General features: G+C 46.2%; 2 protein-coding genes across 4 annotated transcripts in view; one reads left to right on the forward strand and one right to left on the reverse strand.

Annotated features, from left to right (window-relative positions):
* The window catches only part of GAP43 (growth associated protein 43), an 80,514-nt gene that overhangs the window by 52,641 nt on the left and 10,206 nt on the right, over positions 1 to 17,667 (forward strand). The gene's annotated exons all lie outside the window — the stretch shown is intronic.
* The window catches only part of LSAMP (limbic system associated membrane protein), a 1,389,250-nt gene continuing 1,386,576 nt past the window's right edge, over positions 14,994 to 17,667 (reverse strand). For all 3 annotated transcript variants that reach the window (XM_084611602.1, XM_084611601.1, XM_084611603.1), the window contains one exon: positions 14,994 to 15,282. In XM_084611602.1, the coding sequence (XP_084467728.1) occupies positions 15,110 to 15,282 (173 nt within the window). In that variant the 3' untranslated portion in view covers positions 14,994 to 15,109. The remainder of the gene's footprint in view (positions 15,283 to 17,667) is intronic.

A 17,667-nucleotide genomic window follows, 5' to 3' on the forward strand; every position in this document is an offset into this window, starting at 1 on the left:
GTGAGTACACACTTCACTGACCCAAGCAGCCAAGTATGCTTATGTCCGGGTGACATAAAACCTGTGGCGTCTGCATACCAACGTAATGTGTGTCAACCAAAGTTTGTAGTGTGGACATGGACTAAGTAAGTGAGCCATATGCTACTCTCAGTTGCATTGGTTTAAAACTGCAGTGTCTCCACTGAAGTCAGTGGATTTACTCCAGATTTAGACAGGTGGAAAGAGAGATCAGACTCCAGTCTGGTTGGTCCGAGGGAGTCTACGATAGCTGGTGTAACATTCACATGGTAGGGTGCAGGAGAAGTTGTGAGTCACACCAGTTTAGACTCCCTTTTGTCTTTCCTAGATTGTCTTGAACTCACCTCTGAATTTGGCTCACCCTCACACCAAAAGCACTCTTAGAACATCAGGTAAGAATACAGTGAAGCACAGAAATCTCAACTAGTAAATGTACCTAAGGAAGCAAATTGATCTTCCTTTGTACAGAAATGAAGAATGCTCTCCTGCTTGGTGAAATAGCCTTAAAATGGAGCAGTCCTCCTGCTGCAATGGAATAATCAGTCAGACTACAATCACTTTACAAGACTGGCAGGTCTGCAGTTCCCAGAGGGCTCTACACCCCTGCACCTCCGCACACTGGCAGTCACCACTTCCACTCACTTCCTTAGAGAATGTAAGTCTCCAGAGGCACTTTTCAAGATGTAAAAGCTTTGTTTTGAGTTGTATCAGAATACTGACCCAGGGACAACCCGGGGAGCATTGCCTATATAAAGATTTGCCTATGGGAAGCACTGTCTATTGTAATGTACTTGCTAGTGTGTATGGTCTGATCTACACTGGAGGATTAGAGTGTGTAACTGAAGTGTTAGCATTGGTCTATGCATTACTGGCACGATACAGAGCACCTTTACCAGCATACTTATTTCAATTGCACTTACCGCTGCATCTACCCAAAGCAGCATAGGAAAGTGATGCAAGCACATTTCCCCCTGGGAAACGGTGATGTAATTGTAACCTGCAAGCTAGTTTGCCAGAACTTCTTGTCTACTGCCGTGCTCTATCGGTACGAGCGAAGCACAAACATTAGCGTTGCTCATAGCATGCCTCAGCACTATAAAGCCTGAGCCTGATTTCCTGTTGCACAGTAGTCTCCTTCTTAGCGTATGCGTAATGTGCCTCAGGTGGCATGTGACCAGGATTCATCACCAGATTTGGTTTGCTGGTTGGATCATTAGCTTCCCCGGCTTGGCCCGGGCACTGTAGTCCTTTGCATCAGTGCACAATGGGTGTAAAATGCTTATGAACGCATTTTGCACTGGTGCAAATGACAACACAAGGTTCAGAACAAGGGAGCATCAGACACCACATCTTCAGAAGGTTTGTAGAAGATTGGTGGATAGACGCTTGGTGTACTAGGAGCTAATATGCAGCATACCACAATTTTTCAGAGTACATGAGCCCTATGTGGCCCACACTTCTCCTATATAGGATGGAGCATCCTACCTGCTCCAGTGTGTGCCCTAAAACTATCACTGAATGAGGTTCTCCTTAAGCAATGTGTGTCGCAGTTGTATGTTTGGAGCAGAAAGACCTGAGTTCAAGCCCTGCTTATATTCATGGTAATAACTGTGTTTAGTAATAACTATATGGGATCTGGCTATGGAACAATCTGCCCAATGAGATCAGGTGAATCAAGAGCCTAGCTATAGTTGAGAAAGCCTTTCCACTGTGATGCTCACAATTCAAGCAACCCCCTTTTATTCCTACCAAACAAAAACAAAACAAAAACCCCTAGCCCAGGCAGAGTATTGACCCCCAAAAGGGAAAAATGCCAGAGACTCCACAAAGTCACTATGTACTTCACTATTGCTATCGATTTTAAATGGAAGGCACTCATATACTAAGGTGATGGTTGGCAATATAAATCAATGCTAGACAGATAGAGTGATCACCGTGAAGTGTAGCTAGCTGCTGCGAGCTGTACAGTCATGGCCATGCAGGGCACTGCAGTCATGGATTCTCTGTATACCATGAGCTGCTAGACTGAACGTTACAGCTGAACACGAAGCATATCAAGTATCAGTTGGGATTTATTAGTCAAAGGAGCAAATCCAAGAGAGCTGTCAGGGTTAGGCAGCTCTGCACTCTGTGCTGCAATTTCTTTAAGGGGAAAGCCCTAATTCCTCCATAAAATGATAGGCTTAGGCAAATTCCACCCAGTCAGTGCGATCAGATTATCTGAACAGTCCTTGAGTGCTTTGTAATTGCTGCAATTAGAGCCAAGAAAAATTAGTGGCACTACAGTGATCCCTTCCAATCCATGCAGCAGCCCCATGGACTCGGCTAAGGTGGACCTATGCACTCTGAAATTATGCGGCCATGCAAATGGCTGCATAGGAACATAGGAATTGCCAGCCTGCATTACAGCCAAAATCCATCATGTCCAGTATCCAGCCTTTAACAGTGGCTAGTACCAGATGCTTCAAAGGAAGGTGTAAGAACCCCACAGCAGGCAGATGTGGGTCACTCTGACCTTATATTAGGGCTCATCCTGATCTCTGATAGCTAGACATTGGTTTAAACCGTTAAGCAGGAGGTTAATATCCCTTTGAACACTTCTGCTATTATGATAACTCAGGATATTCTTGATAGCCATATAACTATAATTCCCTTTCTGAATCTTGCTTAATTCTTGGCCTCAACACCTTCCTGTGGCAGTGAGTTCCACAGTTTAATCACACATTGTGTGAAATTTGCCACACTTTAATTACATTGCCTCCTTGTTCTTGTATTATAAGACAGGGATAACAGAAGCTCCAATCTACCATCTCATTTTTATCATGTTCCCTCTTATTCATCTCCTTTCTAAGAGAAACAGTCCCAGTCTTTTCATATAAGAGCTTTCTCGGGTTCTTGATCATTCTGGTAATTCTTCACTAAGCACTCTCCAGTCCAGCCTTTCTGAGATGGGGTGACCAGCACTGCACATAGTGTTCCAGAGGAGGCTGCATCACAGATTTATGTAATGGCATTTTCATATTTTCTATATTGCTCTCCATCCTATTCCATGTGCATCCTAACATCTTGTTTGCTTTGTTGACTGCAGCTGCTCATTGTGCTGAGGTCTTTATTGAGCTCTCTATAGTGATGTCCAGGTCCCATTCCTGACTTGATCCTTCTCCCTTTTGTAAAAATGCTGCATAAATCTTGTATTGAGCCATATGATTGGCTGTAGATTGGGCCAGTGGCTAAAGAGGCCAAAAAATGTAGACCGGAGCAGGATGCTTTCGGAGCAGTCGGTTGCAATGCTGAGTCCTGCTGGGGCACAGTGCCTGCTCTTGTGGAGAATCAAAGCTCTGCAGGACAAGCACTTATTTGGCTCTGGCACTCCCAAGATGCTCAGCAAAGTAGTTCCTTCCTGCATTCCTTAGGAGCTTTGCCAAAGTGAAACAAAAGCAGGCTGGCCCCAATTCTGTACTCCATAGGATCTCTACAGCTAGGGACATTCCTGCCCTCTGGAATTCCAAAACTCCACAAGAACAGGGTCTTGCTCTCCTTCTCTGGATTTTAGAACTGCTTCAGGGCAGGCACCTCTTCCAACAAGCTCCACCCACCCAGTTCAGTTTTATCAACTCTTCAGCCACAGCCTCCTTCTGCGGACGAGCCCTTGCGCCAGGGTCAACTCTGAGAAGAAACCTTCCTTGGGCTGCTGCTGCGCATCTCTCACGGAAGAACAGGAGCTTCAAGTTAACTTGTGAGAATAAGTTGGATGGTGGAGGCTTGTAGGCTGTGCTAGGCTGTTCTCTGAAGGCTTGGCTGGTTTGTGGCAACAGGCTGCTGGTGAAGGTGGTCTCTCCACTGTGCTGGGACTTTCTACCTAATTCCATGGGCCTTGCTGTATAATTCTGAGGGGCCTTGCCACATAATATAGATCTAATGCACTTCACAGTACAAGGGGTCTTGGCTTTAGCCTTTTCTTCCTGTGTCCTTAGACACTTCATTCAATCCATGGAACACTTGGATGGGTTTGAGGATCTCAGCTCAGTTCCTAGCATTCAGTAGCCCATATTGTACAGCTGTCACCTCTAGGGCTGCATGTAAAGGCAGAGAGCTATGGAAGCCTGGACTGGGGTAAAGAGCTAAAGGAAAAGGCTGTTTTTTTAACCCTGGCAACAATATGACTCAAAACGTTCATGTAAAATAGTTATCAGTGATCACACTTAACTACTGGTCATGGTACCACACAGCTTCCATCCAACCTTTTAGCCAACAGTAAATGTCTCCTTTTCATCATGAAGGAGAGCAACAGGCATGAAGAGCAAGAGATGGAGGTGAGGGGATGTTAGTGAGGATGACTGGATATGACCCTGACCCGGGTGGAGCTATAATACTTGCTGAAGAGATAAGAAGTCCCTTTTGCATTTGAAAGATATGTGTTATCTCATGCAACGCTGTATAGCTACAGAAGGCCTTATAGACACAGTGCTGAAAAAGGTGTGAGCAGCCAGGACCTGTCGATACTGGAGTTCTCAACATTGCTGACCCCAGTGTTGTTGTAGCCCTGTTGACCCCAAGATACTTGAGAAACAAGGTAGTTGAGGTAATATCTTTTATTACACCAACTTCTGCTGAAGCCCCGAAGAAGGGCTCTGTGTAACTTGTAAGTTGTTCTCTTCTATCAACAGAAGCTGGTCCAATAAAAGATATTACCTCAACCACCTTGTTTCCATAGGATGACTTGACAGAAGAGCCATATATCTTGGTACAAGGTCTTAGGATCTGATTCTGGACTCCTGCCCTTATTTAGTCATTTACAGCTGTACAAAGTGACATTCTTCCTTTGCACTAGTGTAAATAATGACACTAGAAGCAAGCCAAATGGAGAATCAGGCCCATGTTACACTTTGCCATCCTACCATAGTACATTCCCCTCTGGTAAGTTCATGGGAGTCTAAGGGAGTCTATGGGCTTGATTGTCCTACACCCTCTAGTGAAAGATTTGTATGTTTCTTCCCCCATCTAAATGTTGACATCATGAATTCTAATGTGTGGCATGATATAAGTTAGCCCACTTTGGAAGACACTGGCTTTCTGCCTTCCCTTTCTGTTGGAGGAGACAAGAGGCCAATTTTAGCTCTTTCAAAGCCCTTCAGACACCTGGCTGTTTTCTGATGCATGTTCTATTTGGCTTGGTGTTGGCCATGTGGGCTATCAGATGAAGAATGAAGGTCGAAGGGGGAGTAAACCACAGCTGACCCTATGATAACAACACTGTATGTATGTGTTGGGATCTGTTTTGTTGTGGGGGAGGCATGTTTTCAGAGATGTGTTTTGGGGAGGAGGTTGCATGCACTGCAGTTTTTCTGTGTTTTGGAACATCTGTGTGGGTTTTTTGGGTACATGTGATTAAATCCCAACATGAATTGGAGCAGCAGCTGCACAGAGAAACAATTTAGATGTCACCATGGAAACTGCTAGATTGAATCGTTTCAAGGATACCCCCCATTCCCATCCTTTTCCATTGGATCCTCTCCCATTTGGCTACACTTTGGTCCCTCTGTTTCAGTTGGAATCTACCACTGCTCCACAGAGATGCCAGGGACTGCACTGCAACATGGGGAGATGATCAACGTGGATTCCATGAGCTGTTGACCCACTGTAATAGAAATGACTTTCCTTCATTTGAAATCAGGTCTCATTTTCTCAACTTTTATAAACCCCACTACAACATTTTATGGCCCACAACACCGTAGTAACACTTATTGCTAAAGCCTTTTGAACCATTATGGTAACATTTCTTTTATAAGCATTGCAGTCATGGGTCATGTTTGGCCACTCACTGTGGCCCTGATCCCAACAGTCACGATTATTCATGATGACAACACATTACTTACTATTAATTATTAATAATATATCACACTTCTTTCACACAACGCTCTCAAAGCTATTTACAAACACTCTCCTGTTGAAAAAAAGCCATGTCTGGGGCGGTACATAGCAGTTGTTCAGTAGTAACTTGCCTCGCTATACAACCTTTTGGGAAAAGAAGTAAAGAATATAAGATCCAGTTTAAACTGCAGAGGAATTTAAGGAAGCAACCAAATTGGAATTTTGCCAGTGTTGACCCCCTTGCTGAGAAAAGTGCCATAGAACCTTTAGAGACTACTGGTTGTACAGCTCATTGAAAGATGGCTCCTGCAGCAGACACGGTGTGCCTTAACATGATGGGGGCACATTGGTTAAGTACCAACTCACAGAGAACAGTGTCCCTAACTGAATCAGCTGCAGCACTTAGTTGTTCTTTGGAGAGCTCCATCCAAGTTCTGATATTTAGTGAAATACCATAATATATGTTCTTTCTGGTCAATGAGAAGCTCTTTAACCTGCCAAGACCTGAATTTAGACTTACATTGCAACATAGGATGCTCTTATTAACACCTATGGTGGGCCATGGAGTTCCTTGAGTTCCTGGCACTGTTTTAGGAGCCAGACTGTAGCAGAGTTTAAAAACTGAACTCTGAATTCAGTTCAAGCAGGTAAGTAAGGAGGCAACTGATGTTCAACTATTTTAAAAGGTATTTATTTGTAAATTCTTTGGGCCAGGTTCTCAGCTGGCTTCAGCAGAGCCACTCTGATGTAAACCAATTGAGGGGGCTGGCCCTTTGTCTGCATGTATATTCCGTTGATGCTTTGGGATATTAGGGCCCATCCTACATCATTTGCGCACTGCAAGCTCAAACAGCAATATCAAAATAAAAATCGTTAACAGGTACGTAGCACTTTGCAGCTGTAGCTCTCAAAGCACTTATGGGGAAGGGTAAGGATCATTATCCCCACTTCAGAACTGGAGACACTGAGGCACAGAGAGGTGAAATGGTTTGTTCGCTGCCAAACAGTATTTCAATGACAGAGCCATGACTACAATCCAGCTCTCCTGATGCTCAGTCCAGTGCCCTGCCCACTGAGACCTGTGGCCTCCCTAGGTGGAATGCCCATCAATTGTAATAGAAATTCTGCATGCATGACATTTGCAGGACCTGGAGTACAATACGAATTTTGCGTGAACAATGGACCCTTAAATTGCTTAAGCAGTTTTTAATACACGCATTTAAATTAATCTTAATTGATGATCCTTTGTGGTAGCTGCAGCTATCAGCTCCACCTTCTCTTCACATTCTGGCCAATAGACCATTGGATGGCGAGGGCTAGAGAGTGATCAGAGTTCAACTAGGGATGGCAGATGAGAAGGGGTGGCTCCAAATTTCTCAAACTTAAAATATCAGTGGTTTTGTGAAATGAGTGTGTGTGTGGGGGGTCTCTGTCTAGTTCTCAGTGGAGTGGGGTCCACGTCACAAAACCCACCACCACTGTCACCCTTTGTGGGCAGTCTCAGCGGGGCAGCCAGAGTGCATGGGCCATGCAGATTGAACCCCACTCTTGCCCATAGAGGGCGCTCTTCTAGGGCAGGGGTGAGGCCCAATGCCAGGGCAGCATGAAGAAAGACATATCACTGCTGTAGGGTTGCCAGGTGTCCAGTTTTTGACCGGAACGCCTCGTCGAAAAGGGATCCTGGTGGCTCCGGTCAGCATGGTGAAAGCACCATTAAAAGTCTGGTCTGCAGTGCAGCGGGGCTAAGGCAGGTTCCCTACCTGCTGTGGCTCCGCGCAGCTCCTGGAAGCAGCGGCATCTTCCTGCCTCCAGCTCCTACACGTAAGTGCAGCCAGGGGGCTCCACATGCTGCCCTCGCCCCAAGTGCTGGCTCTGCAGCTTCCATTGGCTGGAAATCTCGGCTATTGGGAGCTGCGGGGACGGCGCCTGCAAATTAGGCAGTAAGCAGAGACGCCTGGCTGCACCTCCACATAGGAGCTGGAGGGGGAACATGCTGCTACTTCCAGGAGCTGCTTGAGGTAAGCCCCGCCCATAGTCTGTACCCCTGACCCCCTCCCATGTCCCAACCCCCTGCCCCAGCTCTGATCCCTCTCCTGTCCTCTGAACTCCTTGATCTAAGCCTGGAGCTTCCTCCTACACCCCAAACCCCTCATCCCCAGCCCTTACCTGCCACATCCCCAGCTGGAGCCCTCACCTCCTGCATTGCAACCCCCTGCCCCAGCCCAGAGCTCCCTGTGCACTCCAAACCCCTCAGCCCCAGCCCCACACCAGAGCCCACACCCCCAACCAGAGCCGTCAACCCATCCTGCACTCCAACTACCTGAGCCAGCCCAGTGAAAATGAGTGAGTGACAGTGGGGAGAGCGAGCAACACAGGCGGGGGAGGGGATGGAGTGAGTGAGGGGGCAGGGCCTTGGAGGAGGGGTGTGGCGGGGGGTGGGGCAAGGGTCTTTGGTGTTGTGTGAGTAGAAAATTGGCAACCCTACACTGCTGCCAGTACAGCATCTGTTCTTTGGATAAACAGCAGACTTCAGTCTCAAGGGGCTTCAGCTCTCCACTTGTCATGGCACTCAACAGATACACAATGTGAAAGAAAACATTTCTTTGTGTCTCGAGCTAGAAACCTTCTTCAGGTCTGCAGCCAAACAACTGTGAGAAAGATGGATGGAATCACTTATTTTTACCATAGGGACTAAAGGGAAAGTACTAGCCAATCCTGAGTGATGGAGAAGACAACCCTACCACGCTTTTCTCTACCAAATCTCCTTTCCACACTTGTGCTTGTAAAAAATGGGCAAAGGGGCCAGCCTAGCTGGGGAGTGACAGAGGGATGGGCTACCACATGGAAATTCTGTGTGACATTCACCCAGCCTGGCTGCAATGTGGTGGAGACACGTAGCCTGTATAAAATGCACCTGTCTGTATATTCAGGGACTTACACTACATGGACCTTCTGTATAGTCTTGCCTGCAGTGTCCCTTACGGAAGACACAGGTCAAAGTTGTAATGAATTGAAAGGAGACTTGTTACCAAAGCTGCTGGACACAGATAGACCCTGTGGTTCTGTCTGGCTCTGTAGCTCCTTGAATGACTAACACAACCTGTGCTGACCAGTGTCACCTCACAGGGTCTACTAAATCCCAGCGGGGACAAAGCAGTCATGGGAGGAACTGCTAGTGCACTATATCACTCATTGCTAATGAAAAAAAAATACTTGTTTCCTTCACTAGCCAAAAGGACTGGTGCTGTAATCAGGTCCTGGTGTCAGGAAGCAGCACTGATAAGACAGATGGCTATTCCATGGGATCTCTACATTTCTAGTGCCTATGTGCCCGAAAATCCAGGGAAGCCTACAGGAACCTTGAAAGAGTGAGACATATGGGAAAATCAGTAGGCAACTGCTTAGGGGATTTCTGCTGTGGTCAGTCACCAATCCTGAACTGCTTGCTCATTCAGGTTTCTGTTTCCATGCAACTGTGGGTCCCCAATGCCTATCAGAAGCCTTTGGGTCATTTCCTGTAAATCACTGCTGTAGCCAGAGCCAAGAAGTCTGGAACCTCAAGTCACCCACCACACTCTGACCAGTGGAGACAAAGACAGTACTTGTGAGGAGGAAATGACGCCATAAGTGGCTGAGCGGCCTGGGCTGAAGGGAAGAAATGAGCAGGGACCAATTAGGTGAAGACAGTCAATCACACATTTTCCTAGCTTGCTAATGCAATCTAGGAAACTGCTGCAAAGGATGACTGGGTTTCTGTAATTGCCTTTTCCTTGACTAGGGAAAGAGGCAGTTTCAAGGTCAACCAGCTGAGGGCTGTTGTCATACTGCGTACACATCTGGGCTATTTTTCCATAAGAGAAACAGGGAGACCTTAATCTTCACTACTAACAATCTTCTGGGCCTTGTTGGTCACCCTCCAAACATAGATCAGCCACTTACCTCTTTAAGGATTCTAGGCAGCATAATCCAGAAATTATTTCCTGTGCTAAGAAATACAGGTAGTTTCACAGGTAGTTTCCATCCAGCCCTTAGAGGAGGAGGAGTTTATTATAATGCTACAGGGCTTCCTGTTCCAGGCTTGGCTGTGGGAACACACACTGCTTGTCTTGATTTCCCTCTCACACGAGTGTCACAACACTGCAGCTCTACTGACTTCAGTGCAGTTACTCCTGATTTACCCCAGTGTGAGAGGAGAATCGACCCAGCATGCATTCCGGTGCCCAGTTCCGCTCGCTGATAACGTTAATTTTAGAGTCTGTCCATCAACTTTAGCAGCAAGGAGCACCTCCATTGGGCTATGTCTGCTTGCTGGACTCTTCATTTGGGTTGCTTGGGGCATTGCATCCTAGGCCCTACCTAGATCAAGCCTCCCAGCGTTAGCAGAGCTCAGTTGCTTTGTTATGCAGACTCACACCATGGCTAACAAGAGAATTACACCAGTGCCCTCTGCTGTCCAGAGATCTGCACTGCACTAGGCAACAATGGAGAAGCCTTGAGTTTTTCAATGTGTGGGCTGATTGGGTAATTAAAGAGCTGGACTTGCCACTGCACTCTGGTCATCTAGAGCTGTTTTTACAGCCGCCTAGTCAGGGATGGTCTCTCATTGAGCCTGAATTCATTAACCGAATAACTGAAGTCTTATTGTAAAAAGCCTGTCAGCCAATTAAAACAAGGCAGCTATTGAAAGGCAGCTGCCCCTTATTTGCTGGGTGCAGCATTCAGAAAGTTCAGAGGGTGGAAAGTTCTTCCTGCAGGGTACAAACTGTGAGAAGTGGTTTTAAAAATGCCCAGATTCTAATTCAAATTGGAATTCTTTATGCCACTGGCAGCCATCTTGATGGAAAAGAATGCCAGTGCAAACATTGGTTAGGCCTCATGTGGAAGACTTTTCAGACAGGCCTCCCTCCTGCTTTGTCATTCCTACTCTGTCCTATACCCTGGAGTCCCAGTTGCCAGGCCCCAGCTGCAGTCATTTACACTAGTGTAAAGTGATTGCTGAGCAAGTGTAACATGCACTCATAGATTCATAGCATGTGAGACCCAGAAGAGACCATTAGATCAGCTAATCTGACTTCCTGCATAACACAGGGCACAGGCTGTCCTTCAGTTACCCTTTCCCTGGGCCCGATAATTTGTGTTGGAGGTGTAAAAGATAGGCAGCTGAGAATCAGTCCCAGAGGGTACAAACTGGGGATGGTGTCAACTCACTTTTCTGAGACACAAACTGTAGTAAAGTGGTCGTGATAGAGTTAACTGGGTTACCTAGAGTATTGTGGGATGGAGCCACGCTCCACTCATGTTTAGAGCAGATCTAATTCCTAGAGAATATCTCGGTTGGAAGCTGCCCCTGGTTTCCATGGCAGTCTGGCTTAGTGGAAGGCTTGCAGGTTTCGTGAATCCCCAATTTATCAGCCTTGTAGAGTGTATATTAATGGACACTGGGCAGTGAGGTGGATCATGAATGGTATGCATCCGTTGGACTGGGGGAGGGGAGGTGGGCATGGGGTTGTATAGTAAGGCTGAAGCAATTTGTTCTTTTGTCAATCGGAGATGAGGGAGGAGTGGTGTATGTGTGTGGGGCAAAGGGAAAGGAGCTGTCATCAGTTCAGAAGGCACTGGAAGAATTTCCAGAGCTTTTTGCTGCCAACAGGGAGCACCCTTTTCCCCATGTCCAGCTGGGGAGAGGAGCACACGCAAGGCCTGCGTCCCATGTTGTGGTGACAAGGCTTATTTATTATGACAAGGAGGAAGTTGTACACAGAGCTGGATCGACCCCGTGAGAGCACATGGACCCTACGCTTTTGTGCACTCCCCTCCTGTTCCTAATGCTTTTTACCCTGGCTCTGCTATCAGCGGGTTAGAGGCTCCCACTGGTGCTACCATCTCTTTTTAAAGCCAGCCTTGGCTCTCCTCAGCCAGCCTTTCTCTCACCCACAGCCTGCCTCGTCACCTTCACACAACTAGCACGCAGCTACAAACCCTCCCGTAGGAGCTGCAGCAGGTAAACAGGCACCTGAGGATCCTATATGTCTACGTAGCTTTCATCACAGCTCCCCCACACCGGCTGGCCTCTCCAAAACAGTGCCCCTAAAACTCCTGTACCCTCAGCCTCATGAGCTTGTTGGCTAAGATAGACCTGCTTGTACAGCCAACCTCCTTATGCACTTGACTAATTTCCATGGAAAGCACATTATGGTCTCTTCTGGGCCTTTCAGTTCCTTATAATATCAAGCCTTCTCTAATTTCTTTACTGCATCTTCTTCCTGGATGACAGGCTGAAGAAAATTGGGCACTTCAACCACTGCTCTGCCTTGACACAAGTTCCCACACACATCTCCCAGAGCATCTTCTAGAGATGGAAGGATCCCCAGAAATAGGGCAGAGATACGTTGCACAGAAGGGCACTGCTACATGGGATGGGGACATCTTTTCTAATGTGTGTATCAACAGCAGCTTCCTACCACTGTCAAATGTCACATTCCACAGTTGGAAGAAAACCTGCGTATTCAAGCTGTTCACACATCAAAGTATTTCTCAGAAGGAGTAGGACAAGCAGATTTTACGGTTTGTAGGGTACCTAGCAAGATCTTAGGGAAGAGTAAGAGATCAGAATATAGGTTGTGAATCACCTTTAGAATCATAGAATCACAGAATATCAGGGTTGGAAGGGACCTCAGGAGGTCATCTAGTCCAACCCCCTGCTCAAAGCAGGACCAATCCCCAATTAAATCATCGCAGCCAGGGCTTTGTCAAGCCTGACCTTAAAAACTTCTAAGGAAGGAGATTCTACCACCTCCCTAGGTAATGCATTCCAGTGTTTCACCACCCTCCTAGTGAAGAAGTTTTTCCTAATATCCAACCTAAACCTCCCCCACTGCAACTTGAGACCATTACTCCTTGTCCTGTCCTCTTCTACCACTGAGAATAGTCTAGAACCATCCTCTCTGGAACCACCTCTCAGGTAGTTGAAAGCAGCTATCAAATCCCCCCTCATTCTTCTCTTCTGCAGACTAAACAATCCCAGTTCCCTCAGCCTCTTCTCATAAGTCATGTGTTCCAGACCCCTAATCATTTTTGTTGCTCTTCGCTGGACTCTCTCCAATTTATCCACATCCTTCTTGTAGTGTGGGGCCCAAAACTGGACACAGTACTCCAGATGAGGCCTCACCAATGTCGAATAGAGGGGAACGATCACGTCCCTTGATCTGCTCGCTATGCCCCTACTTATACATCCCAAAATGCCATTGGCCTTCTTGGCAACAAGGGCACACTGCTGACTCATATCCAGCTTCTCGTCCACTGTCACCCCTAGGTCCTTTTCCGCAGAACTGCTGCCTAGCCATTCGGTCCCTAGTCTGTAGCTGTGCATTCGGTTCTTCCGTCCTAAGTGCAGGACCCTGCACTTATCCTTATTGAACCTCATCAGATTTCTTTTGGCCCAATCCTCCAATTTGTCTAGGTCCCTCTGTATCCTATCCCTGCCCTCCAGCGTATCAACCACTCCTCCCAGTTTAGTATCATCCGCAAATTTGCTGAGAGTGCAATCCACACCATCCTCCAGATCATTTATGGAGGATGGTGTGGACCTTTTCTTCAGGTCCCCCTGCTTGGGAGCCAATCATGTCATGACTTGCAATACCCCCCTGTCCTGGTGCTAGTTCTGAAAAAGTGGGCCATTAGCAAGCTTGCCCAACCTCAGGGTTTGGCCTATGACAGGGCCTTTGTGGAATTTCTCAGGCTCTAAATCCCTCTCTGGACTTTTGGTTCTGCAGCGGCTGTTGCTGCAAAGGCCATGGGTACTACAACAGTGAAAATAAGACTGAGGTCAGGATAGATGGTCTAATGGGTAAGGTAGTGGGCTGAGGAGGCATGGGTTCAATTTCTGGTTCTGTCATAAACTTCCTATGTAACCTTGGCCAAGTTACTCAATGTTGTGCCTCCGTTCCCCATCTGTAAAATGGGGCTAATGGCACTTGCTCACCCCCCAGGGTTATTGTTTGGAATAGACCAGAGAAATGGGTACTATCTGGGGAGGTCATAATGCAGGTACCACAAAGGTCAGAGTTCATTTTAAGTGTGTGTGTGTGTGTGTGTGTGTGTGTATGTTATATAAAACATACCAAAAACTATATTAAAATTAAGGTTCCAAATCAAGCAGCTGAAAATTAGAAAATGCCAGTACTACAGTTGCCTGTGGTACTGTGGAAAAACATCCTCAGGGGACTGGCTGGGTCAGGAACATGATTAATGGCAGTCTTTACCACTTTAAATCCAGCTCAGAGAGTGGCCAAAAGTTGTTGGCTGCTTTTTCCCCCGTAGACAGTGGATATAGCAGGGGATTGGGAGTTGGATCAGATCTTGTGGGTACTATTCCAGTTTTGCCACTAACACGATGGATGATCTTGTCAAGTAATTTCTTCTTTCCATTCCTCAATTTCTCCATCTGTAAAATGGGGATAATGATACTTTTAAACCTCACAGAGGTGGCTGTGAGAATTAATGTCTGTAAAATGCTTTGAGATTTTCAAAATGATTGAGGAGGGAAAAATTCCCTCTATCGCTCATGCCACAATCCACTACTTCAAGATTAGCCTCCATCTGAAACACCCATTTAAAGACCATTGTGCAAATGTTCTCAGTACAGCAAAACATGCCTGGCCCTCAGGATCTGGAGAACAGGAACACCAGCACCTTCAAAGGATCTCAAACCCCATTACCCCACACCCTCCAAACCTCACTATCACTGGGTTGAGGAAACATCTGTCACAGTTTAGGGCATGATTCCCCCTCCATGGTCTAGCAAGGGTACCCAAGCTAGGCTCCTGCCTTCACAGCCATCAGTCTCTTTGGTGGAGACCTGCATCTCTCTCCCTTCTGATTAGGGTTTTTCCAGGCTGCACAGTTCCCTGTCCATGCTGTGACGTTCCCAGCAAGCCAGACAGCATAAACTGGCCTTTGTCTCTGCTGTGTTTTCTCCTCTGAGGCTATGAACAATTGTCCACCATTATAAATTATCACACAACTCTTTCTAAGCAAGCACATTTATTCTTAAGGTGAAAGCATTACAGAGAAAACATATTAAAACAATAAAAGAATTTACACACATGCTAGCAAGCTTACCAGAGATCACCACAACTCCAACAAGAGCTCTGGTAAGTGATCAGTCCTTCACACCCACAGAGGGGTTCTTCTGTGATTACAATTTCATAACAGCTTTTGCTCAGAGCAAGAACACACATGAATAAGTCAGTATGTCCTTTATACAACTTGGGTCTTTGATATTCAGATTCCAGGAACTGGTAATCAGCAGACAATGGTTCTCTCCTCGGGGCGTAGCTGCAAATGGTTGGGTCCAGAGGTGGAAACTTACATTCACCTTCCCCCAGGTATTTCCTAGAAAACACACTTAACTTTTGTTTATCCAAAAAGTTCCTTGTTGTTTAAAACAGTCATTTGAAGCTGAATTCATTCCCAAGGTTTGCATTGACCATGTTTTCCCCTCAAAGAAGTTACATCCAATCCCACAATAATAAATAAACTTTGCATTCAGTACAATGGACTCCAAAGATACTTAAACTTGGTTCAATAAGGTTTTTCAAGGATATTGCAGGAAATTGCTCAAACTGTCACAACATCCCCTGAGAACACCATGCACTTGGAAAAAACTCAAAAACCATGCACTGGAAGGAAGCCCACTGCTTGACTGGTAACACAATTAATGGAGAAGAAGAAAATAAGAACCTGAAACTCCTGATGCTGAATGCAAAGTCACCCATCAACAGAACCAGCACCATCCAAGATCTCCTTTTGGATGAGCCTTGCTGGCATCACTGGGACATGGTTCAATGCCACCTGCAACCCTACACTAGGATAGCTAGTCCCTACAGGACACTCCATATGTCAAAAACTAAGACAGACCCCAGAATGCACCAGGAACAGCAAAGAAGAAGTACAACAACAGTCCTGTTGCCCTCCAGCCTAGGGTGCAGAAGACGTTCCAGTCTGGAAACAGAAACACTTGAGTGCATCTATATGGTCTGTAAGGCAAAGGACAAGAAGAAACTAGGACTCCTTGTAGGGTACAGGCCTCCAGTTGGAAACCCTGTCAACTTACTGGAGGAACTTGCAGAGCTCTTGATCAGCAGAGTACTGGAATCCCCCAGATTCCTTGTCCTCAGTGATCTCATCCTCCACATAGACAGGGCTACTGATACAACTGTATTTTATCTCACGGCTTATGTGGGATTCTGCTAGGCAGTCTCTGGATCCACACATGCAACCGCACATACGCTGGACATTATCTTCAGCCTAGGACTGGATATTGGAGAGGTCACCAACATACCACTCTCTTGTCTCATCACTGCCTCCTCCAAGCAGAGATCAGAGCCTTCCCTCCTTCCTGCCAGGACAGTGAGCAACCAAAGCTGGTCCACCCGCTCCTGCCCCCAAAGACTCATGAAGTACCTTGGTTTTCATCTCACCCTAGAAGAACAAGGCACCCAACTACAAGGCTAAGGTGCCAATGAGTTAGTACAGCAATACAATCGCCTGCTGTCCACTACCACTGGCCACAAGCCATCCACTCCCTCCAACAATGACTGAATGGCCATGGACACAGGTAAAATCTCCATGCTCATACTGATGGATCTCTCTGCAGCTTCGATACAGCGTACAACAAGGAATAGACAGGTTATTTTACCTCGATATTTGGCACTGGTATGATCTCTGCTGGAATACTGTGTGCAGTTCTGGTGCCCAGAATTCAAGAAGGATATTGATAAATTGGAGAGGGTTCAGAGAAGAGCCACAAAAATGATTAAAGGATTTTTTTTAAAGGAAGCCTTATGGAGATAAGCTAAATAGATGGAGCTCTTTGAGTCTAACAAAGAGAGGGTTAATGGGTGACTTGATTACATTTAATAAATATCTAAATGGGGAACAAATATTTAATAATGGGCTCTTTAATCTAGCAAACAAAGTGACTGGAAGTTGAAGCTAGACAAATTCAGACTGGAAATAAGGCTTATTATTTTAACAGTGAGAGTAATTAGAACAATTAACCAAGGGTTGTGGTGGATCCTCCATCATTGACAATTTGTAAATCATTTAAAGACTGGATGTTTTTCTAAAAGATCTGCTCTAGGAATTATTGTGGGGAAGTTCTATGGCCTGTGTTTAGACAGGAGATCAGACTAGGTGATCCTTCTGGACTTCGAATCTATTACTCTAGGTACTGCTACAAACACCTATGTGACATAACAGGGGTAGGTGGCTCAGCACTAGAATAGCTCCAACAGAACTCAGAGTAAAGATGAATAGCTGCTTCTCCTTTACAATATCTACATGAGTCCACTGGGAGAGATGTGAGATGCCATGGGCTTGGCTGCGAACAGCATGCCAATGCCATTAAGCTGCATATCTCATTCTCTACTGATGCTACTAGAATGTCTACAGGAAATGAGCTATTGGCTAAAGACCAACTGGCTCATCTGAACCCATGCAAGACTGAAGAGATGCTGACTGGAAGGGAAAACACTTTGACAAGCTTGTCAATACCTTGTCTCCACCTTTTGCCGAAGGCACACAGCCCCCATTCATCAAAGTGGCATGAAGCCTCTGGGTCTTGTTTGACTCCTCACTAAGTTTGGCTGATCAGGTAGCACCAGTATCTAAAAATGCCTTGTCCCTCTTACAGCTAGCTGGGAAACGTCATCCCTTTTTGTACAAGGACCTGGACACACTGATCCCTGTGTTTGTCATCTCCAGCCTGTATTTCTG

This window comes from Lepidochelys olivacea (genome assembly GCF_965140295.1).
Source record: "Lepidochelys olivacea isolate rLepOli2 genome assembly, chromosome: 1".
In the NCBI taxonomy this organism is placed as follows: Eukaryota; Metazoa; Chordata; order Testudines; family Cheloniidae; genus Lepidochelys; species Lepidochelys olivacea.